The sequence below is a fragment of the Aquarana catesbeiana genome, linkage group LG08 (assembly GCF_042186555.1).
Source record: "Aquarana catesbeiana isolate 2022-GZ linkage group LG08, ASM4218655v1, whole genome shotgun sequence".
NCBI classification, from domain to species: Eukaryota; Metazoa; Chordata; class Amphibia; order Anura; family Ranidae; genus Aquarana; species Aquarana catesbeiana.
Genome location: NC_133331.1, coordinates 7,925,312 through 7,950,605, shown reverse-complemented (window position 1 = coordinate 7,950,605; position 25,294 = coordinate 7,925,312). Strand labels below are relative to the sequence as shown.

General features: G+C 46.0%; 1 protein-coding gene across 1 annotated transcript in view; it reads right to left on the bottom strand.

Annotated features, from left to right (window-relative positions):
• SLIT1 (slit guidance ligand 1) overlaps positions 1 to 25,294 on the bottom strand; it is a gene marked incomplete at its 5' end in the record, with an annotated part of 182,812 nt that overhangs the window by 104,966 nt on the left and 52,552 nt on the right. Inside the window, 8 exons of the mRNA XM_073595360.1 lie at positions 1,536 to 1,679; positions 5,682 to 5,825; positions 7,744 to 7,818; positions 10,201 to 10,345; positions 12,980 to 13,003; positions 15,206 to 15,369; positions 15,471 to 15,614; positions 20,199 to 20,270. Of these exons, the coding sequence (XP_073451461.1) occupies positions 1,536 to 1,679; positions 5,682 to 5,825; positions 7,744 to 7,818; positions 10,201 to 10,345; positions 12,980 to 13,003; positions 15,206 to 15,369; positions 15,471 to 15,614; positions 20,199 to 20,270 (912 nt within the window). The remainder of the gene's footprint in view (positions 1 to 1,535; positions 1,680 to 5,681; positions 5,826 to 7,743; positions 7,819 to 10,200; positions 10,346 to 12,979; positions 13,004 to 15,205; positions 15,370 to 15,470; positions 15,615 to 20,198; positions 20,271 to 25,294) is intronic.

The window sequence follows — 25,294 nt, the reverse complement described above, 5'->3', positions numbered from 1 at the left end:
TATCTCCGGGTCTTCCTGCCTGCTCTGATTCTCTCCTGAGGCTGCTGTTGGGTGCGCTTTGCTGACTGGCAGTTACCTGGTGATGGAGGGGGGCTTGTCTGTATACATAGACCCTCTATGTATGTACGTTTGATTCAGAAAAGGAAGCAGAAATATGTAAACTGCACATGGCCAAGCTCATTTTTTTTTCCATTATTGGAACCACTTGCTACAGGGCGGCGGCTGTGCGCAGAATCGCATATATATACGTGATCCCGCACTTCCTCCAGCAGGGGGTGTGCGCTGCTTCTGCTGTGATTATTCAGTAGAAGCTGATCTGCTGGTGCCGGGCACTCAATGTCTGTGGCAGCCACCGATCATCGGCCAGAGACTCAGAACAGAGAGCCGCCTATGAAAACAAGGCAGAGATCTGTTCTGACAGGGAGGGATCCTGTGCTCCAGCAAAGCAGAGACTCAAACCCATCTCTTCCCTTAGTAAAAGCAGCCCACACAGTACACACATCACACACAATGCTCACAAACACAGGCTAGGCACACATTTAACCCCTTTGATCGCCCCTAGATGTTAAACCCCTCCCCAGCCAGTGTCATTAGTACAGTGACAGTGCATATTTTCAGCACTGATCACTAGACATGTGCACTGCTGAAAGATTTGTTAGTTTTTGCTTTTGTTTCATTCGTTTCTTTTTTTTTTTTGTTCTTCGGGTCATTCGTTATGATCGAAATTCGTAAATTCGAAAATCCAAAAATGTGAAAATCCGGAAATTTGAAAGTTCGAACGTTCAGAAATGCGAAAAATCCGAAAATAAGAAAGAAAATCCGTAAATTCAAAAGAAAATCTGAAAACTCAAAAGAACGAAAATTCAAAATAATAACTACATACAGAAATAGAAGGGAGAATGTAAATTACACAGTGTGTGTGTGTTTAGTATCACTTTAAAGAGGAGGCCCCCCCCCAAAAAAATATTAAGGCACTTACCTATCCAGGCATCCAGCTGCGTCCTCACCTGGGCCGATTCTTCGATCGGCTATCGGGTGCTGGCGCCGCCATCCTGACTAAGGGAAACCGGCAGTGAAGCCTTGTGGCCTCACATTCGGTCTCCTACTGCGCATGCGCGAAGCTCGCTGCACTTTGTGAATGGCCCGCAGTCTTCTGGGACCTGAGAAGTGTCCCAGAAGGCTGCGGGGGGAGGGGAGGGTGGCCGAACTGAGTGGGAACAGGTACCTGTCAAAACCAGGTACCCGCTCCCCCCCCAAAAAGGTGTCAAGTGTGGCAGCGGAGTGGGGTGGATGGGGGAGGAGGCAGACAAGCGGAGCTTCATCTTTTAGGTGGAGCTCCACTTTAATGTTCCTATGGCTATAAAAACATGGCAAACAAGAATATCCTTCAAAGAACGCTCACTTGACTAATCCATGAAAACTCTAGCAAAGAGCGGGGTCCTATGTTGCCTACTCAGCTAACCCCATCCCAGGTACGATTCTCAATACCCAACTGGTTGGTCTTCGCTTCTTACCACCAACTACCGTCTACTTACAGTGTGGAGAGAGACTGCAGTGTGTCAAAGGCTCCCGGAGTGATTGTGCTGATCTGATTGTCGTAGAGGGACAAGAGGCGGACGTTCCTGAGGCCGGTGAAGCTATCATTGTGCACGCAGCTGACCCGGTTATTTCTGAGCATCCTGTGAAGCAGAAAGCACATGCACAGCAATGAGCTTCATTTTGTGAATGACCTGGTTTGTAAATTGAATTGACAGCGACATCCAGCCTTAACCAGAAACAAATTAGCCACTGCTTACGATGTTCATTCATGTGCAGTCCTGCCGTGCAGACTTTTTATGAGTTTAACTCACAACTGTCCAGTAATGTCTATTAGTGGTTAGTCCCTTTCAACTTAACTTCTGTAATGCTGAAGACATTTATCCTTGCCACTTCTTCAGTACTAATGAAGAAGTGGCTTGGACAATTGGAACCGTATAAGTTGTTTGGACAATTCGTTCTAATGGTCCAAGCCACCTCTTCATTAGAACTGAAGAAGTGGCTTGGATAGGCTATGAAGTGTCTTCAACATTACAGAATAACAAGAAGTGTCTTGGACAATTACAACCAAAGAAGTGGTCTGGACAATTAGAGGTTAAGAATAGGCTTATTATACCGTATAAGTTGTTTGAACAATTCGTTCTAATGGTCCAAGCCACCTCTTCATTAGAACCGAAGAAGTGGTTTGTATAAGCTATGAAGTGTCTTCAACATTGCAGAACAATAAGAAGTGGCTTGGACAATTACAACCAAAGAAGCGGCCTGGACAATTAGTACTAATGGTCCAAGTCACCTCTTCATTAGAACTGAAGAAGTGGTTTGGATACGCTATGAAGTGTCTTCAACATGACAGAACAACAAGAAGTGGCTTGTACAATTGGAACTGTATAAGTTGTTTGGACAATTAGGTCTAATGGTCCAAGCCACCTCTTCATCAGAACTGAAGAAGTGGTTTGGATAAGCTATGAAGCGTCTTCAACATAATAGAACAACAAGAAGTAGCTTGGACAACTGGAACTGTATAAGTTGTTTGGACAATTAGATCTAATAGTCAAAACCACCTCCTCATTAGAACTGAAGAAGTGGCTTGGATACACTATGAAGTGTCTTCAACATGACAGAACAACATGAAGTAGCTTGGACAACTGGAACTGTATAAGTTGTTTGGACAATTAGATCTAATGCCGCGTACACACGGTCGGACTTTCTGGCATACTTGGTCCGGCACACTTTCTGACGGACTTTGTCCGCCAGGTGCGCCGGACTTTAAAACGGACGGACTTGCCCACACACGACCGGACTTTCCGGTGGGCTAAGTCCGCCCGTCTTTCCGACGGACTTTCCCCGGAGTTACGGCAGACTTTCAGAATGAACGGACTTGCCCACACACGGATAAGTCCGTTCATTTTGAACGTGACTCAGGTGCGACGGGACTAGAAAAGGAAGTCAATCTTGCCGCTTTTATCAGCGAGATTGGCACCTTGCGAGCCCCGTCGCGGTGCATACCAGGCCCTTAGGTCTGGTATGGATTATAAAGGGAAACCCCTACGCCAAAAAAATGGCGTGGGGTCCCCCCTAGAATCCATACCAGACCCCGATCCGAGCACGCAGCCCGGCCGGTCAGGAAAGGGGGTGGGGACGAGCGAGCGCCCCCCCCCCCTCCTGAACCGTACCAGGCCGCATGCCCTCAACATGGGGGGTGGGTGCTTTGGGGGAGGGGGGCGCCCCCCACCCCAAAGCACCTTGTCCCCATGTTGATGAGGACAAGGGCCTCTTCCCGACAACCCTGGCCGTTGGTTGTCAGGGTCTGTGGGCGGGGGGCTTAACGGAATCCGGGAGCCCCCTATAAGAGGGCCCCCCCACCCTATGTGAATGAGTATGGGGTACATGGTACCCCTACCCATTCATCTAGGGAAAAGTGTCAATAATAAAACACACTATACAGGTTTTTTAAATAATTTATTAAACAGCTCCGGGGGGGATCTTCCTCCGGCTTCGGAGGTCTTCTACCGGCTTCGGGGGTCCCTCCGGTTCATCTTCTCCCGGCGTCCGGTTGGTTCTTCTCCGCTCTCTCCGGTCTCTTCTCACGGTGTTCCAGTTCTTCGGCTGGCTCCTCCCCTGTCTTCAGGTAGCTCTCTTGCCAGCGGAGGTCCGGACTTCTGGGCTTCTTGTCTTCTCTTCTCTTCTCCAGATGTTGACATTACGCTCTCTCCGGCTGGACTGCTCTCTGAGGGCTCCGTTGTGACTTATATAGGCGGAGACCCCGCCCCCTATGATGTCACAGTCCCTGGGCATGCTGTGATGTTTTAGGGGGCGTGGCCACTGGGTGATGTTGACCACGCCCCCTAAAACGTTGGAGGAAGATTCCCCCCCCGGAGCTGTTTCATAAATTATTTTAAAAACCTGTACAGTGTGTTTTATTATTGACACTTTTTCCCTAGGTGAATGGGTAGGGGTACCATGTACCCCATACTCATTCACATAGGGTGGGGGGGCCGGGATCTGGGGGCCCTCTTATAGGGGGCTCCCGGATTCCGATAAGCCCCCCGCCCACAGGCCCCGACAACCAACGGCCAGGGTTGTCGGGAAGAGGCCCTTGTCCTCATCAACATGGGGACAAGGTGCTTTGGTGTGGGGGGGCCCGCAGGGCGCCCCCCTCCCCCAAAGCACCCACCCCCCATGTTGAGGGTTTTGGCCTGGTACGGTTCAGGAGGGGGGGGCTCGCTTGTCCCCACCCTCTTTCCTGACCGGCCGGGCTGCGTGCTCGGATCGGGGTCTGGTATGGATTCTAGGGGGGACCCCACGCCGTTTTTTCGGCGAAGGGGTTTCCCTTTATAATCCATACCAGACCTAAGGGCCTGGTATGCACCGCGCTCGCCGCAATAGGAAAATTTGTTTTTCCTATTGCAGCGAGCGCGAAATGCAATACCCTGCCCTCGCATCGTATCGTATCTGGTCCGTTGGACCAGCATACACACGAGCGGGCTTTCCGTCGGACCAGCACACAGACGAGCGGACTTTCCGCCAGAAACTGAGTCCGACGGAAAGATTTAAAACTTGTTTCGAATCTAGGTCCGGCGGGCTTTTGGGAAAAAGTCCGCCGGGAAAGTCCGAAGGAGCCTACACACGGGCGGATTGTCCGGCAGACTCTGGTCCGCCGGACAAAGTATGCCGGAAAGTCCGCTCGTGTGTACGCGGCATAATAGTCGAAACCACCTCCTCATCAGAACTGAAGAAGTGGCTTGGATACACTATGAAGGCTCTTAAACATTACAGAACAACAAGAAGTGGCTTGGACCATTACAACCAAAGAAGTGGCTTTGGACCTGCAGTTGATGTCATTCAGAAATGCAGTTGACCTTCTGGCAATGCAACCCCAAAGACTTGTATGCAGGGCTTTTTTTTCTCAGAGAATAGGCAAAGAAACTCCTCCTTTCCGATTCACCCCTTTTCTCTGCCCCCCACCCAACTCCGAGCACCATTACTTGGTTCCACCCCTTTTCACAGACTGCAGAACCACATATCATTTTGTAGGGGCTAAATAATTTGTATGGAATTTGGTAATGATAGCAAGAAAAGCAGTACAATAGATCCCTTGCAGCCAGTAACAAAAGGGGCCCCTCCGCCAGCAACAATAGATCCCCCTAACAATGGACAACCCGCAAAATTTTTTTCCCCCTAGCAGCAATAGGCTCCCGGCAGCAACAACTGATCTCTCCGCAGCCAGCATCAACAGACTCTCTGTCAACCAGCAACATTAGACTCCCTTCCTCAACAGTAGATCTCTCCCACCAAAAACTGCCCCCCCCCCCCAGCAATATAAGACCCACCCCCGGCAACAGTAGGTCCCCTACCAGTAACAAAAGACCTCCTCGGGAACAACAGACCGCCCTGCAAAAATAGATCCACTCCAGCTAGAATAGGTCCCCCAGCAGATAGCATCAATAGATCCTGCAGCACACTCCAGCATCCCTTGCCATTACATACAGTAAGTGTTGAAGGTGCCAGACTTGCTTCCCCCCCACCCCCCCCGCGCGTTCCTGCTGAAGAAATGTCCTGCTTGTATGGAAATGAAAACCCCACTTGAAGCCGTCAGCACAGGGCCCTTAATGTTTATAATGAACAAATAATATTTCTCTACTCACAGCGTCCTCAGCCCTTCCAGACCGCGGAACATGGCACTACGCACTGACTCCATGTGATTGGCTGTCAGGTGTATTTCGCTTACTGACGTTGCTCCTTCAAATGCTCCATCTTCAATTTCGGTGATCTTGTTGTTGCTCAGGTTGCTGGAAGACACATTTACACAAAAGATAGGTATTAAAGGAGGTCTATACTGGGGGACTCAGGTAACCCCATGAAGCTGTAGTGAATATGTCACAAAGTATTAGTAGAGAGTATTAGTAATCTGCTATAAGCTCCCAATGTATAGCCGTTCTTTCTATCACAAGTATTTTATTAAATGAGGTAAAATCTTACAATAGACATATCAGATGACCACATCTAGACGGTTACACATACACTGCCTTTACACACACATGAACATGAATGGTATCCCAGTCTTAGTCTGTAGGGTTCAATATTGAGTTGGCTCCGCCCTTTGCAGTTATAACAGCTTCAACTCTTCTGGGAAGGCCGTCCACAAGGTTTAGGAGTGTGTCTATGGGAATGTTTGACCATTCTTCCAGAGGAGCATTTATGAGGTCAGGCACTGATGTTGGATGAGAAGGCCTGGCTCGCAGCCTCCGCTCTAATTCATCCCAAAGGCATTCTATCGGGTTGAGGTCAGGACCAGTCAAGTTCCTCCACCCAAAACTCCCTCATCCATGTCTTTATGGACCTTGCTTTGTGCTCTGGTCCAAATCATTTGGTGGAGGGGGGATTATGGTGTGGGGTTGCTTTTCAGGGGTTGGGCTTGGCCCATTAGTTCCAGTGAAGGGAACTCTTAAGGCGTCAGCAGAGGCGTCAGCACACCAAGACATTTTGGACAATTTCATGCTCCCAACTTTGTGAGAACAGTTTGAGGATGGATCCTTCCTGTTCCAAAATGACTGGCCTTTTTATCCACATCAGCGCCTGACCTCACAAATGTGCTTCTGAAAGAACAGTCAAACGTTCCCATGGACAGCCTTCCCAGAAGGGTTGAAGCTGTTATAGCTGCAAAGGGTGAGCCAACTCAATTTTGAACCCTATGGACTAAGACTGTGCCATTCCAAAGGTGAGGAAATCCAAGGCAATCCTATGGTTAGGCTTCAGAGAGAAAGAACATAGTCTACAGGTATGGCATCTACAGGAGTTAACAATTGATACGTTGGTGGAGCAAAAGGTTTCCCGATAGATGTGGATGGTACTACTCAAGGTAAGGTGTGCTCTGAGCTTCAGGGTTACATGTGAGGAAAACCAAGGCAAACCTATGGCTAGGCTATTAACAACTTCCAATTCCATAGATACCCAGCATGTAGCTGCCCTGTTACAGCAGCAATTTGCTATTCTGGCTAAGAGGGGTGCTTGATAGTATAATGAGATGTCCAGAAATCTTTTGTCTCCCCTCAATTTAGGAAAAGATAGACGTTGCATCTTTAACCTGGAAATTTTAACAGTTATAATCATTTTAAATTGGATCAGCTTGTTTAAACCAAATGGGGGTTCCTTGTCAGCATGGTCACTTTATAGGAAAAGGTTAGCCTTTAAAGAGGAATTTCACTACCCCCTCCTCTCCTGTTTTTTCCCCCCTTTTACCTATGTAGCTGGGTTCTGCACAGAAAACATACACACCCAGCGATCCAGCGGTGTTCTCTGGGGATCCACTCATCCACATCAAGTTCTGTGCCTCCATCTTCTTCTGACATCATCGTGGGGTTTGGTTGTCACTTCCTGGTTCTTGCTGCTGCCCCCTGATGATGCGCATGAACCACAGCGGCTGGCTTTAAAAACCAGGAAGAGATAGCCCCCCCCAGTGACTCAGGTCAGAGCTTGTGCAGAAGAGTACCTCATGCCCTCCGGGGATGCCATATATGTGTGTATCTCATGAAGCTGCATGCAAAACAGCGAGTGTGGGGAGGTACCCCCGAAAAAGATACCTAAATAAGTCATAAAAAATATCTAAATGATACAGAGGAGATAAAGTGGTTGGGTAGGGTGAAGGTCTACTTTATGCATATATAAACTGCATACATCATGAGAATATATCTTTGAAGTATGACTTACATCTTCTTGAGGTGGGGAAGTTTCTTGAAAAGACCAGTGGCTTCTAGAGCAGAGATCTCATTATTGTTCAGACGCCTGGATCAAAATACAAAATACTGTCTTATCCAATAGTACATTAGCAGATAAAAGCATGCACACAAATAAATACAGGGCTGGCTCTCTCCCATCTATCTAGATAATTTTTACTAGTTTTCTCAATGGAGAGCAGATAAGATGAAGTTTGGAGACATCACCAATAACTTTGTGCCTCCTCCTCCCCTTTACACAATGCAGGAAGACAGCACAGCTTCCATACAGCAATAAACTCTGGCTTCTTTATAGGAGTTGAGTTTCTTTGGGTTTCTATGAAATGAGTAGTGGAAATGTGGTTACACACCCATGAACCAAGGCTGAAGTCTCTGCTTGAGTGGATGTACAATGCAACCCATAGGAGTTGAGTTTTCTTTGGGTTTCCATGACATGTAGAGGGGAAATGTGGTCACACACCCAAGAACCAAGACTGAAATCTTTGCTTGAGTGGATGTATGATGCAACCCATAGGAGCTGAGTTCTCTTTGGGTTTCTATGGCATGTGCAGAGGAAATGTGGTCACAGAACCCAAGAACCAAGACTGAAGTCTCTGCTTGAATGGATGTACGGGACAACCCATAGGAGTTGAGTTTTCTTTTGGTTTACAAGGCATGTGCAGAGGAAATGTGGTCACACACCCAAGAAACAAGACTGAAGTCTCTGCTTGAGTGGATGTACGGGACAACCCATAGGAGTTGAGTTCTCTTTGGGTTTCCAAGACATGTGTAGAGGAAATGTGGTAACACACCAAAGAACCAAGACTAAAGTCTCCGTTTGAGTGGATATACAGTACAACCCATAGGAGTTGAGTTTTTTTTGGGGGTTCCATGACATGTGTGGAGGAAATGTGGTCACACACCCAAGAACTAGGACTGGAATCTTTTCTTGAGTGGAAATATGATGCAACCTATAGGAGTTGAGTTCTCTTTGAGTTTCTTTGACATGCGTAGAGGAAATGTGGTCACACCGAAGAACCAAGACTGAAATGTCTGCTTTAGTGAATATACGATGCAACCCATAGGATTTGAGTTTTCTTTTTTCCATGACATGTGCAGAGGAAAAGTGGTCACACACCCAAGAACCAAGACTAAAGTCTCTGTTTGAATGGATGTACGGGACAACCCATAGGAGTTAAGTTCTCTTTTGGTTTACAAGGCATGTGCAGAGGAAATGTGGTCACACACCCAAGAAACAAGACTGAAGTCTCTGCTTGAGTGGATATACAGTACAACCCATAGGAGTTGAGTTTTCTTTGGGTTTCCATGACATGTGTACGGGAAATGTGGTCACACACCCAAGAACTAGGACTGGAATCTTTTCTTGAGTGGAAATATGATGCAACCTATAGGAGTTGAGTTCTCTTTGAGTCTCTTTGACATGCGTAGAGGAAATGTGGTCACACACCGAAGAACCAAGACTGAAATGTCTGCTTGAGTGAATGTACGATGCAACCCATAGGAGTTGAGTTTTCTATTTTCCATGACATGTGTAGAGGAAATGTGGTCACACACCCAAGAACCAAGACTGGAATCTCGATGCAACCCATAGGAATTGAGTTCTCTTTGGGATTCTATGAAAAACCTGAAGAAGGGGGAGTCTTTGTGCCCCTGAAACACATCGGATGTTCTTTTTGAATTCACGGATTTTCGGATTTATATTTTTCGAATTTAGAAATTTTCAAATTTACAAATTTTCGAAAATTCGTTAAACAGGTTTTCGTTAATTCGGATATTTCCAAATTAACGAATTTGTCAAAATTTGTTAAAAAACGAATTCAGAACGGAACAAATTGCACATGCCTAATGGCAAAGTGATTGCAAAATTGTAGAAACACTGGGGTTGATTTATTAAAGGCAAGTAGTTGCTCCAGAGTTTAGTAAAGGAAGGGGAGCTCTGTTGACTCCCATCATCCAATCATGTGCCAGCAAAAATTCATTTTTTTTACCTTTTCCTTGCATGTAATTGGGTATTACCTCCAAAGTAGTGAAGCTTCCTCTCATTTACTAAGCTCTGGAGCAACCACACTTGCACACTTCATAGCCTAGCCTTTAGTAAATCCTCCCCACTGGCTCTAATAAGAGACAACACCTCATTGAACAACCACCAATACAATCATCCACAGGGGAGGAGGGACATCTGAGCCGTTCATTATTTGAAGCCAACAAGGCCACCAAGCTGAGATCTATTAATGTCTTATTTCCTCCTAAGGCTTTAATTAAGTCTTGGCGTTTGTGCCGCTCGGTTGGGGAAATACAGATGTGTGTTAAATCTCACGGCTTCCCGTAGTGAAATCAGTTCATGTAAATGAGTTTTTTGAAGAGAAGATGCCCTATGGCGGAAAGCGAAGGTGACGCACGGACCAGGAATTGGTATGACTCCCATACGTACAGCTCGGCCGTAGACTGAGGGATGCGGTCGGGGATTTTGGTGAGCTTCAGGTTGGAGCAATCCACCACGTTGGATTCACATCGGCATTTGGGCGGACATACAACGTCGCTGTTGCACTCGCTGTTCAGCTGGTAGTCCTCCGTTCCTGCGGGAAGAAACAAGCCGGACAAAGAGACAATGTTGCATTAATGCAAGAGTTGGGCTTCAATCAGGATAGGACATTGATCACACATGAACAGTTCCTTTAAATGTAAATGATTGTGTGTCTTCATATTTCAAAAAACATTTACAGAGTCCAGGAATTTGGCTCCTTTGTAAAAAAAAAATGGAGGCACACTATGAGTTAAGTCCAGCGAAGTGCATGATACCTCTTGGGTTTAACTATCTCTACCTGATAGACATGTGCAATTCGTTTCGCTCCGAATGAGTTTTTAAAAAAATTTCGACAAATTCATTTATTCGGAAATATCCAAATGAACGAAAACCCGTTCATCAAATTTTTCTTAATATTTGTAAATTCGTAAATACGGAAATTCTAAAATTCGTAAATCAGTAAATTCGAATATTCAAATTTTTGAAAATTCGTAAATTTGAATATTCAAAAATTCATAAATCCGTAAAATTCTAAAATTAGTAAATTTGTAAATTCGAATATTCAAATATTCAAAAATTCGTAAATTTGAATATTCGAAAATTCGTAAATTCCAATATTCAAAAATCCAGAAATTCGAAAATATGGAAATTCGAAAATCCAAAAATAAGAACGAAAATTCAAAAGAATGAAAATCCGAAAATAAGAACGAAAATCTGAAAACCCAAAAATTCGAAAATCTCAAATAATAACTAATAATAACTTAACTATTACTATTAAATTATAGATATTGCAATTTCCTTTCAAATTTGGCTGTTAGTGAACGTAACCAATACGAATTCATCCGAAGTTAAGAATTATCCGAAATAACGAATGCCGCATCTAAACGAATGGAACGTAACAAATTAAAATAATAGTTAACGAAAATAATAATTAAAAAAAAAAAAAAATTATTATTATTTATTATTAATTTGTTCCGTTCCATTTGTTTAGATGCGGCATTCGTTATTTCGGATAATTCGTAATCTCGGATAAATTCGTATTCGTTAAGTTGACTAACAGCCAAATTTAAAAAGAAAATTCCAAGACCTATAATTTAATAATTAGTTATTATTTCAAATTTTTGGATTTTCGTTCTTATTTCCGAATTTTCTAATTTACAAATTTACGAATTTAGGAATTTATTAGTTAGTTATTTACGAATTTCGATCATAATGAATGATCCGAAAAAAGGAGAAAAAAACCCACAAAAAACGAATGAAGCGAAAACGAAAACGAGCAAATTTTTCGTCAGTGCACGTCTACTATCTGAAATAAAGAAAGGAGCACCAGACCAAAATTGGATGGAATAGTCAACGATAATTTAATTATGTTCATATAATACAAAGGCTTCTGTGAATGGGCAGGAGGAAGGAGGAGGAAAAAATAGCAGCTGCAGCGACTCTCCTGTTCAAGATGCAAGGCTCAGAAGGGTCAGTGTCGCTCTCCCGAAAACTACAGCGATAGCTGTCTTTCGGGAGTACTGTGAAGCTCCTCCCTTCTCCTGCCCATTCACAGAAGCCTTTGTATTATGTGAACATAATTAAATTATCGTTGACTATTCCATCCAATTTTGGTCTGGTGCTCCTTTCTTTATTTCTATGGTTTAAGCTACTATTGGGTGCCCATCGAGGGAAGCTTGTAAGAAGTTTTCCTTCATCTAACCAGACGTTTGAAGTTTGAAAGTTTCCAGCACCTCTTTAACTGCTTAAGGACCGCCCCATAGCTTATTTATTGCTACAGGGCAGAATCACGTATATATATATATAAGTATATAGTCACGTATATATAAGTGATTCTGCAGTTGCGCCATGGGGGCGCAAATGCGCGTGGTGCCGCCGCCCCACTTCTGCTGTGACTACTCACAGCAGAAGCCGATCGGCGGGTGCCGGGCACTGGATGTACCGGAACCCACCGATCATCAGGCAGAGACACAGAACGGAGATCTGACTCTGTAAACAAGGCAGGTCTTCGTTCTGACAGGGGGGAGAGTGATGGATTTTGTGTCCCTGCAAAGCAGGGAATAACATCCATCACTTCCCTTAGGCACACAGTTAACCTTTTGTTTGCCTGAGATGTTTAACCCCTATCCAGCCAGTGCCATTAGTACAGTGACAGTGCATATTTTTAGCACTGATCGCTGTATTAGTGTCACTGGTTCTCACAAAGTGTCAAAAGTGTCAGTTAGTGTCTGATATTCAATAAATTGTAGCGCTAAAGAACACATGTGTCATAAAAACAGAATGTCTCTGTAAACATAAACTAGTGTCCCAATAGTGACATATAGTCAAAGGAAAAGCGTGATAATCCGCAGTGGATAAATGTGAACGGTGTAACAGTCCCTTCTGCTTCCCAAATCTCAATTCAGATGTCATCAGACTCAGTTAGTATCTGACTGTCTGCCGCAATATCGCAGTCCCACTGGCGTTAAAAGGGTTAAAAAAAAAGCATTCTGAATAGGAGAGTCTGGTTCATTATAATCACCTGGCGCATTCACGTTCTGATGAGAAAAATTATATGGAATTTAGAAGTATTTAACCCTTGGGAAGTATCTCAACAAACTTAAATTTCTATTGCAGGGGATGCCTAAAATCTGACTTGTATCTCAATGCAGACAAGAAAACATAATAATAAAAAAAAAAATCTTACCTGGAATAATGTATTGTTCTTTTGCTGGGGGGGAAAAATAATCATCAGAAAGGTTCATGTTGAATCATAAATACATCATTTTGCTTCATACATATCTTACACAACTCATAAAAAGTTAAGAGATTGTCAGAGGCACGCTATATTGCCAAAAGTATTGGGGCGCCTGCCTTTACACCCACATGAACATTAATGACATCCCAGTCTTAGTCCGTAGGGTTCAATATGGAGTTGGCTCCGCCCTTTGCAGCTATAACAGCTTCACCTCTTCTGGGAAGGGTGTCCACAAGGTTTAGGAGGGTGTCTTTGGGAACGTTTGACTATTAATTCCACCATTTGTGAGGTCAGGCACTGATGTTGGATGAGAAGGCCTGGCTTGCAGTCTAATTCATCCCACAGGTGTTCTATCGGTTTTAGGTCAGGACTCTGGGCAGGCCAGTCAAGTTCCTCCACCCCAAACTCGCTCATCCATGTCTTTATGGACCTTGCTTTGTGCACTGGTCCAAACCATTTGGTGGAGGGGGGGATTATGGTGTGGGGGTTGTTTTTCAGGGGTTGGGCTTGGCCCCCTTAGTCCCAGTGAAGGGAACTCTTAAGGCCTCAGCATACCAAGACATTTTGGACAATTTCATGTTATAACTTTGTGGGAACAGTTTGGGGATGACCCCTTCCTGTTCCAACATGACTGCACACCAGTGCACAAAGCAAGGTCCATAAAGACTTGGATGAGCGAGTTTGGGGTGGAGGAACTTGACTGGCCTCCACAGAGTCTTGACCTCAACCCGATAGAATACCTTTGACCTCAACCCAACCTGACCTCAACCCAAGCACCCCCCCATGTTGAGGACATGTGTCCTGCTAAGGTTCAGGGGGGGGGCACTCGCTCATCCCCCCTTTCCTGACCTGTTGGGCTGCATGCTTGGATAAGGGTCTGGTATAGATTTTTGGGGGGATCCCACAGGGATTGGAGGCATAGATGTACTAGATGAGGGGAGGGGTTGGAGGCATAGATGTGCTAGATGGGGGGTATTGGAGGCATAGGTATGCTAGATGAGGGGGTATTGGAGGCATAGGTGTGCTAGATGGGGGGTATTGGAGGCATAGGTGTGCTAGATGAGGGGGTATTGGAGGCATAGGTGTGCTAGATGGGGGGTATTGGAGGCATAGGTGTGCTAGATGAGGGGGGGTTTGGAGGCATAGATGTACTAGATGGGGGTATTGGAGGCATAGGTGTACTAGATGGGGGGTATTGGAGGCATAGGTGTGCTAGATGAGGGGGTATTGGAGGCATAGGTGTGCTAGATGGGGGGTATTGGAGGCATAGGTGTGCTAGATGAGGGGGTTTGGAGGCATAGATGTACTAGATGGGGGTATTGGAGGCATAGGTGTACTAGATGGGGGGGAGGTTGGAGGCATAGGTGTGCTAGATGGGGGGGAGGTTGGAGGCATAGGTGTGCTAGATGGGGGGTATTGGAGGCATAGGTGTGCTAGATGGGGGGTATTGGAGGCATAAATGTACTAGATGAGGGTATTGGAGGCATAGGTGAGCTAGATGAGGGGTATTGGAGGCATAGATGTACTAGATGGGGGGTATTGGAGACATAGGTGTGCTAGATGGGGGGTATTGGAGCCACAGGTGTGCTAGATGGGGGGTATTGGAGGCATAGATGTGCTAGATGAGGGGTATTGGAGGCATAGATGTACTAGATGGGGGGTATTGGAGGCATAGGTGTGCTAGATGAGGGGTATTGGAAGCATAGGTGTGCTAGATGAGGGGTATTGGAGGCATAGGTGTGCTAGATGGGGGGTATTGGAGGCATAGATGTACTAGATGAGGGGTATTGGAAGCATAGGTGTGCTAGATGAGGGGTATTGGAGGCATAGGTGTGCTAGATGGGGGGTATTGGAGGCATAGGTGTACTAGATGGGGGGTATTGGAGGCATAGATGTGCTAGATGAGGGGTATTGGAGGCATAGATGTACTAGATGGGGGGTATTGGAGGCATAGGTGTGCTGGATGAGGGGGTATTGGAGGCATAGGTGTGCTAGATGAGGGGTATTGGAGGCATAGGTGTGCTAGATGAGGGGTATTGGAGGCATAGGTGTGCTGGATGAGGGGGTATTTTCGAAATTGAAATAATCACAGTGCTGTCATCCACATACAGAAATAGAAGGGAGAATGTAAATGAAACAGTGTGTGTTTAGTATTACTTGAAAAAAAAAATTTACCTGAACATCTGAACTTTTTGCTTTTGATTTGCCCGATGCGTTTGTTGGCAAGTCGTCGGGGGCTGGCACACCGGGCCCCGCTGGTCTCTATCGGATTCGTTCTCAGAAAGTCCGCCAACCACTTCAGGTTACAGTCGCAGATGAAAGGGTTTTGAGCTAAATGCCTGAACAATGGACACATTTTGGTTGGACGGGATTACACAACAAGGGCGGTAACACCCAACCGTTACCACCGTGGCCCATTATCTATAGCGGTTCTACTCACAAGGTCTGGATGGCACGCAGAGAAGAGAAGGTTCCTTTGGCTAAACTCTGAATCTTGTTGTCATAGAGGGACAGCAGAGAGAGGTTCTGCAGGTCCTGGAAGGTGTCGGCCCGGATGCAGTTAATTTTGTTGGCATTTAGAAGTCTGAGAGAGAGAGAAGATGTTGAGCGTAAACCACCAGGATGAAGTTTACAAGCACGCTCATGATGACTACATTGATCTCAACTTAGGTTAAATCAGCTTCTATTAGCCCAATGTTGGTGCTAAGGTAATCAATCAATACTCTGCATGTTTTACAAGTAACACATACTTAATGAATCTTCTCTGAAGAGACTTCAGTACGTGACACTTCCGCTCTGAGAGTGACTTTGAAGCGTATGCAAGGCCTGGCAGATGTCCTTCAAGAATGACACTCTTTTGTCATTGTATAACAAAGAGTGAGTGGTTGAATTCACTGTAAGCAACCAATTGGCCCCTTTACCGACTTCCCTGGAACAGAGAAATGGCCGATATAAAGTCCACTATCTGACTCAATGTACTACATGAGTAAGGCTTGGACCGGCCAAGGGTCAAATTTCTGTAAGATCCATCGGTGATCCAGTATTGGCAACCCATGATTGTAGTGTGTTTACATGCTGCCAATCACTTGGAAGATAGGGGGTTTGCTTTGAAGATAGAGTTGGCACCCTATCAGGATTCACCACAGTCCAGGTTTTGAATCATGTGTCCTGGTTTCAGACCGCCTGAAACCCGGACACATTATTCAAACTGGACTGTGGCTCCCCAAGTACCACAACCATCGAAGTGCATATGCCTGCGCACAGGCCGGGTGTGCCTGGGCACACCCTAATCACCAGGGTTGCCAACCATCCAGAGGGCTGGCTGTAGTTGTCTAAAGCCTAGTACACACCACTATTTTTTTTTCTTTCGTTTTACTAACAATCCGATGTTAGTACAGCGATCTCCCTTGCTGTGCTATTGTGTTCTGGCAGGGGGACGGCCCCCCGCAGGAACACTCCGGTCAGCGATCTCAGCCATTAGCTGAGAACGCCGGTTGGGAGCCAGTCGGCAAACCTTTTACGGTCAGGAGCCTTCAACAGAAGCTGGCTGAACGAGCGGCTTCTGTCCGACCGGCTGCCATACACACGGGCCGAATGTCAGCCATTGTGTGTACTAGGCTAAACTGCCCAGAGCCATCACACTCCCACCCCCCTCCCCCTCAGTACGGACGGGAGAGGAAAGAGGGCTCAATCTTCTCCTCCTCCTCCTTCCGCCCCTACCCTTCTGTGTCTGCCCACCCACGCTCCAATCCCCGGCGTGCTGTGCCTCAGAAAAGGAATGCAGCCGGCAGATACATGGTGGATGAAAGATGCCTGAGCCTCCATCCTTGGGTGGGTGAGCTCACCATTTACCATTCCATGAAGTTTCCCCCCCTCCCTCCTTTCTTTCTCCTGCCTCCGAGTGAGAACCGGAAGGTAATGTAAGATGTAAGGGGTTCTCAACAGGCTCTGATGTACGGCGTCTTTGAGAACCCTAATTTAAGGGGGGATGCTGATGCAAGTGGGGGTTTTGGTGAGCAGGAACACCCTAACATCAGAACAATTCAAAGGGAGAGGTAGAAAACGGGATATATACATCAAAGGTTATATACACACTTCCTGTTTACTTAAAACTCTTTTTTGTTTATAAATAGTGATATTGTACATAAAGTCTTGCAAAAATCTCCTGAAGAAGCCATGATTATGGCGAAACATGTTGAAAGAGTTGAAAAAGTTTTGTACAATGACCGTATTAATTTATTCATGTCGTTTTTTTTTTTTTTTTACAATATTTCAAAGTGATGTCTATTAAATAAAATTTATAAATTTGAATTTGTTTTCAATCTAATATATGCACCTTAAAACTCCCGTTTCTACTTCTCCCTATGAAATGTTTCTACTAAGGGGAGGTGGTGTATTTGAATAAGACCTCTCATCCTTTATTAAATCTACCCTTACATCAGAGTTCCCCTTTACATCAGAGTCCAGAGTCTTCCCCCTTAAAAAAAAAAAAAAAATGCCGTGCGCTGCTAAAGTGTTTGGCTTGAAGAAAAGGTGGCATCCCCATCTGAAGATATCTTTTAGATTCTTAATCTCCTGGACTGAAACCAATGATTCGGAAACATTTTGAGTGTGGTGCCTCTTCAAGGGTTAGCTGGGTGATTGGGTATAATAATACTATTGTTCTAAATCAATGTTTTTATGCCCATTCAAATTCTACACAGACAACATGAAAAAAGAAAAATTCCCATCAGATACTTACCGAAATGTTCCTTTTCCCGCACCTCACCATGTCTGCTCATTTGTAGTGATATGGTGAGGCACCTGGAACAGGATTAACTATCTATCTATCTATCTATCTATCTATCTATCTATCTATCTATCTATCTATCTATCTATCTATCTATCTATCTATCTATCTATCTATCTATCTATCTATCTATCTATCTCTCTATCTATCTATCTATCTATCTATCTCTCTATCTCTCTATCTATCTATCTATCTATCTATCTATCTATCTATCTATCTCAGGGCTTTCTTTATTAGAAAAAGGGTGCAGGAACTCAACCAAAACCCCCCTCCCCACCCACACACCCCCTCCAAACCAAATAGTTCAGGGGTTTGCTGCATATAGACTGCAGAGTTTGGGGGTTACACACAGAGTGCAAAGTTCAGGGGTGCGCTATGTGCAGAGTTTGGGGGTGTGCAGCATACAGAGTGCAGAGTTCAGGGGTGCACTACATAGAGTGCAAAGTTCAGGGATGCGCTATGTGCAGAGTTTGGGGGTGCGCTGCATACAGAAGGCAGAGTTCAGGGGTGCGCTATGTGCAGAATTTGGGGTGCGCTGCATACAGAAGGCAGAGTTCAGGGGTGCGCTATGTGCAGAGTTTGGGGGTGCGCTGCATACAGAAGGCAGAGTTCAGGGGTACGCTATGTGCAGAGTTTGGGGGTGTGCTGCATACAGAAGGCAGAGTTCAGGGGTGCGCTATGTGCAGAGTTTGGGGGTGCGCTGCATACAGAGGGCAGAGTTCAGGGGTGCGCTATGTGCAGAGTTTGGGGGTGCGCTGCATACAGAGGGCAGAGTTCAGGGGTGCACTACACACAAGGTACAGAGTTCAGCCTTCTTCCACAGCTGCTTACCTCTGCATCCCCCATTCTCATCTCACTTTTACCCCTTTTCAGCTCTGGCCTCTGCCACCCCTCTTCCACTGCCCCTATCTTCTTCCTCCCTCCTTAAAATCTCCACCATCTTCCACACGTCTTTGTGTTGCTGTATTAAGCTGAAGCTCCCAGCTGGCTCTAGTACCTTCCCGCACACTGTAGGTGGCGCTGCCTTTCTCACTTGCAGGGAGATCGTCCAGTTGGAGGGTCCGGATCTGCACTGCCCCCCGGGCACCTGCATCTTCTTCGTCCCCTTCCTGCTCAGATCTCTGGGAGCCATTGGGAGACAAGCAGCGGCGGCCCATCCATAGAGGGAACACGGGCGCCGCCTCCCCTATCCATGCTTTCCGTCCCACTGATTTACATATCAGTGGCGCCGGACAATGGATTCCAACGTGGGGGGGGGGGGTTTAAGCACCTGATTAGAGCCAGAAGCTCTAAGCCCACCCAGTTGTGTGACGATAAGCAAATTCATTTTCGCTATTATCACACTAAAGTTCCTCCCCGCCAATCAGGAGGCAGGTCTGCGGGACCTGTTTCCCGATTGGCCAAAGCGCCAGGCGATCCTATTGCCTAGCGCTTTGGCGGAAAAGAGGAGACACACGGTGGAGGAAGCAGGAGGAGCGGACACCGGAGCCGCCTCGGCCGCTGGCCGCACTCCAGCAGAGGACACCACAGCCCCGCCACACAAGCAGTGTTCTGTTTCATTGCCGCGGCCCCACCGGGGGGGGGGGGGGGTGAGGTTGTTGTTTGTTTGCCGCCCGCCCGAAAGAAGAACCAACCACCACTGGAGACAAGCTATGACTTGTAAACACAGAAGCCGGAATTCTGTGTTTATAAGTGATAGTGGTGAGCAGGGAGCTGAGGGCCTGAGCCAAAGGTGGCGGAACTGAATTCCAGCTGAAAAAAAAGAAGCCCTGATCCATCTACGATGTTAAAGCTGAAATCCAGGAATTCTCTGTATTGCATAGTTACATTGGTCCAGCTTGGCACAATGTACGTTTTGTGACAGTGCGAAGCCCGGCCACCGTGAAATGAGGAAAAAAAAGTCCTCTTAATTTTGGAACACCTAACAATAAGCTCCTCACTGGAAGCTGAGAGATACACTTATTAGCCTTTTGATGAAAAGTGATACAAATCCACACTAAAAAAAAAAAAAGGGGTTAAAGGACAAACATCATAAAAGAAATACAGAGGCCACCAGTTCTGACCTCTTCTTCAGAAAATGCCGTCTGTCTGTCGCGTTCATTCCATAGAAAATCACCAACCCCCAGATCCAACATGCAGATCACGCTTCACTTTTCACATGATTGTTTCTTTTTTTTCTTTTTTTTACTTAAAAGTATTAAAGTCAAAGTGAACAAATAGCCTTTTCAGAAGGAGTTGAGCCGCGGACGCCCACGTATTTCTCTCAAGGCCGTCTTCCTCCAACACAATCCTCCACCACCACCCTAACCCCGCATGCACAGCAGAGGACTATGGGTAGAGAGATATGAAAAAGTAAGATAAAAATAAACCCTTACTTACAGAAGCTGCAATGCATGGAGACCACTGAACACCCCTCTGGGAAGGTCTGTAATCTTGTTTCCATATAAAATCCTGTAGAAGAAAACAAGCGTTACAACGGCAATGAAGCTAATATAAGCGTTTCGGGTAGTTCCATGTTTGTGCATCATGAGCCGGCTGCCACTGCCATTGGGGACCCGGTGCCATTTTGAAATGACATTTTATTCATGCAGAGTGAACCTGCTAAGGAAGTTCAGATGAAGGAAGATAAACGAGGGCTCTTCAAAAAGTTTCCACACGTTTTTTTCAACTCTATCAAATATATAAAAGTGAAAAAACTTTTTGAAGACCCCCTCATATTTTTCAACAGGCATCTGACTTCCTTCCCAGTATTCCTATTATATACAGTATCTCACAAAAGTGAGTACACCCCTCACATTTGTGTAAATATTTTCTTCTCTCTTTTCATGTGACAACACTGAAGAAATGACACTTGTCTACAATGTAAAGTAGTGAGTGTACAGCTTGTATAACAGTGTAAATTTGCTGTCCCCTCAAAATAACTCAACACACAGCCATTAATGTCTAAACCGCTGGCAACAAAAGTGAGTACACCCCTAAGTGAAAATGTCCAAATTGGGCCCAAAGTGTCAATTTTTTGTATGGCCACCATTATTTTCCAGCACTGCCTTAACCCTCTTGGGCATGGAGGTCACCAGAGCTTCACAGGTTGTCACTGGAGTCCTCTTCCCCTTCTCCATGATGACATCACGGAGCTGGTGGATGTTAGAGACCTTGCGCTCCTCCACCTTCCGTTTGAGGATGACCCACAGCTGTTCAATAAGGTTTAGGTCTGGAGACATGCTTGGCCAGTCCATCCCCTTTACCCTCAGCTTCTTTAGCAAGGCAGTGGTGGTCTTGGAGGTGTGTTTGGGGTGGTTATCATGTTGGAATACTGCCCTGCGGTCCAGTCTCTGAAGGGAGGGGATCATGCTCTGCTTCAGTATGTCACAATACATGTTGGCATTCATGGTTCCCTCAATGATCTGTAGCCCCCCAGTGCCGGCAGCACTCATGCAGCCCCAGACCATGACACTCCCACCACCATGCTTGACTGTAGACAAGACACACTTGTCTTTGTCCTCCTCACCTGGTTGCCCCCACACACGCTTGTCACCATCTGAACCAAATAAGTTTATCTTGGTCCCATCAGACCACAGGACATGGTTCCAGTAATCCATGTCCTTAGTCTGCTTGTCTTCAGCAAACTGTTTGTGGACTTTCTTGTACATCATCTTTAGAAGAGGCTTCCTTCTGGGATGACAGCCATGCAGACCAATTTGATGCAGTGTGCGGCGTATGGTCTAAGCACTGACAGGCTGACCCCCCCCCCTACAACCTCTGCAGCAATGCTGGCAGCACTCATACGTCTATTTCCCAAAGACAACCTCTGGATATGACGCTGAGCACGTGACCTCAACTTCTTTAGTTGACCATGGCGAGGCCTGTTCTGAGTGGAACCTGTCCTGTTAAACCGCTGTTGGTCACCATGCTGCAGCTCAGTTTTTAGGGTCTTGGCAATCTTCTTATAGCCTAGGCCATCTTTATGTAGAGCAACAATTCTTTTTTTCAGATCCTCAGAGAGTTCTTTGCCATGAGGTGCCATGTTGTACTTCCAGTGACCAGTATGAGAGAGTGAGAGCGATAACACCAAATTTAACACACCTGCTCCCCATTCACACCTGAGACCTTGTAACACTAACGAGTCACATGACACCGGGGAGGGAAAATGGCTAATTGGGCCCAATTTGGACATTTTCCCATAGGGGTGTACAGACTTTTGTTGCCAGCGGTTTAGACATTAATGGCTGTGTGTTGAGTTATTTTGAGGGGACAGTAAATTTACACTGTTATACAAGCTGTACACTCACTACTTTACATTGTAGACAAGTGTCATTTCTTCAGTGTTGTCACATGAAAAGATAGAATAAAATATTTACAAAAATGTGAGGGGTGTACTTACTTTTGTGAGATACTGTAGCACTAGCAACTGCCACTGGTCATCCATATAACTAAAATGGCAGCTATTATAGATTGAAGGGCTGTATACAACAAAGTCCAACTCTGCACCAGATTAATATTTGGCACACAAGGTTGAATTATCTACCTTCATCCTCTGTAACTATATGTACATTCATTCTATGCAAATAGGGGCAACAATTGAATGTTACCTGGCTATTTTCTCTACAGGGCAAATGTTATTTATCCATAAAGCATAAAGTGGTTTGGACAAGTAGCACATGGTGGTGATTCTGAGCTGCTAACTACTTGCTTACTACAATGTATAACACTTGGCTTTACAATGGTTGTTGTGTTGTTGGGTGGATCAGAGGATTATGGGACAGAATCTCTCCACTGAAGTCCCTGAGAGATGAGAAGTTAGCATTCAGCTTACCAAGTTCCCAGTTCTGGGATTAATTGCTTTTTTTAATTTATTTGACCTTTTTTCTGGTCCTTTAGTCCAGTGTTTACCAATCGAGGTGCCACTTGGGTTCCCTCGTGGTATCACCAGCATGAGACCCAGTTTGCCCTGGATCAGAGAAGGACGAGAGGACTCTGATGTCATGGGGTACTTTGATGGGGTGAAGGGCTCTTGTGTACAGAGGGTACTTTGATGTGATGGGAGTCCTCTGACTCGGTGATGGAAATACACTGTGGTTATGGGGGGCATCTATTGTATAAGGGGGACATTGATTTAATGGGTTGGGGGGCCTCTGACATGAAGAGGGGACTCTTTAATGGGGATACTCTAGTGTTATGGGGAGCTCATGTATAGGGGGACTCTAATGTGAAGGGTAACCCCTGACTCTACGATGTGGATACTCTGTGGTTATGGGGGACCTCTGATGTAAAGGGGGATCTTTGATGTAATGGGGGGAGACTCTGACATGAAGAGGACTCTGATGTGATGGGAAACTCTGTCATGGAGATGCTCTGTTGTTATGGGGGCTCTCATGTATAGGGGGTTAGGATATAAAGGGTGGCCTCTGACTCTGATGGGGATACTCTGTGGTGACAGGGGGCATCTGATGTGATGGGGGGACCTCTGATGTGAAGGAGGGCTCTAATGTGATGAGGAGGCCTCCGATGTGATTAAGGGGAACTCTGCTGTGATTAGGGGAACCCTGATGTGATGAGGGGGCTTCTGATGTGATGGGATGTGGGGACTTCTAATGTTATGGGGGGGATCTGATGTGATGGGGGGCCTCTGATGTTATGAGGGGACCTCTGATGTAATGGGGTGGGGGGGACCTCTGATATGAAGAGGGGACCTCTGGAGTGATGGGGAGACCTCTGATGTGATGAGGAGACCTCTGATGTGATGGGGGGACCCCTGATGTGATGAGGAGACCTCTGATGTGATGAGGGGACTTGTAATGTGATTAGGGGGGCCTCTGATGTGATGAGGGGGACCTCTGATGTGATGGGGGACCTCTTATGTGATGAGAAGACCTCTGATGTGATGTGAGATCTCTAATGTGATGAGAGGGCTTCTAATGTTATGGGGGGGGGGGGCTCTGATGGGATGGGGGGACCTCTGCTATAATAGGGGACATCTGGTGTGATGGGGAGACCTCTAATGTGATGAGGGGGGCCTCTGATGTGATGTGAGGGCTTCTGATGTGATGAGGAGACCTATGATATGATGAGGGGAACCTCTGATGTGATGAGGGGGACCTCTTGTGTGATAGTGGGGACCTCTGATATGATGGGGGGGGGCTCTGATGTGATGAGGGGGACCTCTTGTGTGATAGGGGGGACCTCTGATGTGATGGGGGACCTCTGATGTGATGAGGGGACTTGTAATGTGATCAGGGGAACCTCTGATGTGATGAGGGGGACCTCTGATGTGATGGGGACCTCTGATGTGATGAGGGGACCTCTGATGTGATGAGGGGGACCTCTGATGTTATGAGGGGACCTCTGATGTGATGGGGGGGCTCTGATGTGATGAGGGGGACCTCTTGTGTGATAGGAGGGACCTCTGATGTGATGGGGGACCTCTGATGTGAAGAGGGGACTTGTAATGTGATCAGGGGAACCTCTGATGTGATGAGGGGGACCTCTGATGTGATGAGGGGGACCTCTGATGTGATGGGGACCTCTGATGTGATGAGGGGACCTCTGATGTGATGAGGGGGACCTCTTATGTTATGAGGGGACCTCTGATGTGATGGGAGGACCTCTGATGTGATGAGGGGACCTCTGATGTGATGAAGGGACCTCTGATGTGATGGGAGGACCTCTGATGTGATGGGAGGACCTCTGATGTGATGGGAGGACCTCAGATGTGATGAGGGGACCTCTGATGTGATGGAGGGACCTCTTATGTGAAGATAATATATGATGTATAGGGAGAACTTTGATGTGATAGGGGCCTCTGTTTCTAAGAGGGGATTCTGATGTGATGGGGGACTCTGACATGGGGTTAATCTGATAGGATGGGGGGCTCTCATGTATAGGGGGGGGGTTTCTGACGTGAAGGGTGGCCTCTGACTCTTTGATGGGGATACCTTGTGGTGATGGGGGGGACTTCTAATGTAAAGTTAATATCATCAAGGCGGTTGTGCGCAAGTTTTCCATAGATAAGTACCATTTCCATTTCTTTTTTACATTGTAGACTGGGGTGCCTTGAGATTTTGCACAACCTTTAAAGGGCGCCTCAACTGAAAAAAATGGTTGGGAAATGCTCAGCCGGGTTCCTCGCGCGGTCTAGGGTTGGGAACACGCTACAAAAGACGCCTTGTGCAAATCTTGTTAGCTAATATGAATATGTATAAGTTACAAATGATGCAATTAATACATCTGTTATTCTCCTAAATGTAGAACATAACATAGAACTGTTTTCCTATTAGCTCGTCGTTATGCAGAAAGAGATTTTTTTTTTGCTAATTTTTCAATTCATCTGTTATCACAAATTAGAACTCTGCAGACTGGATGCACAAAAGATCCGAATTACAGCGATTTCTATAATCAGTCCATAATTATTTCTCTGAATAAGGAAAAGGTTAACAAATTATTTAATGGTCATGGGTGCCCATGCTGGTAAATGATAA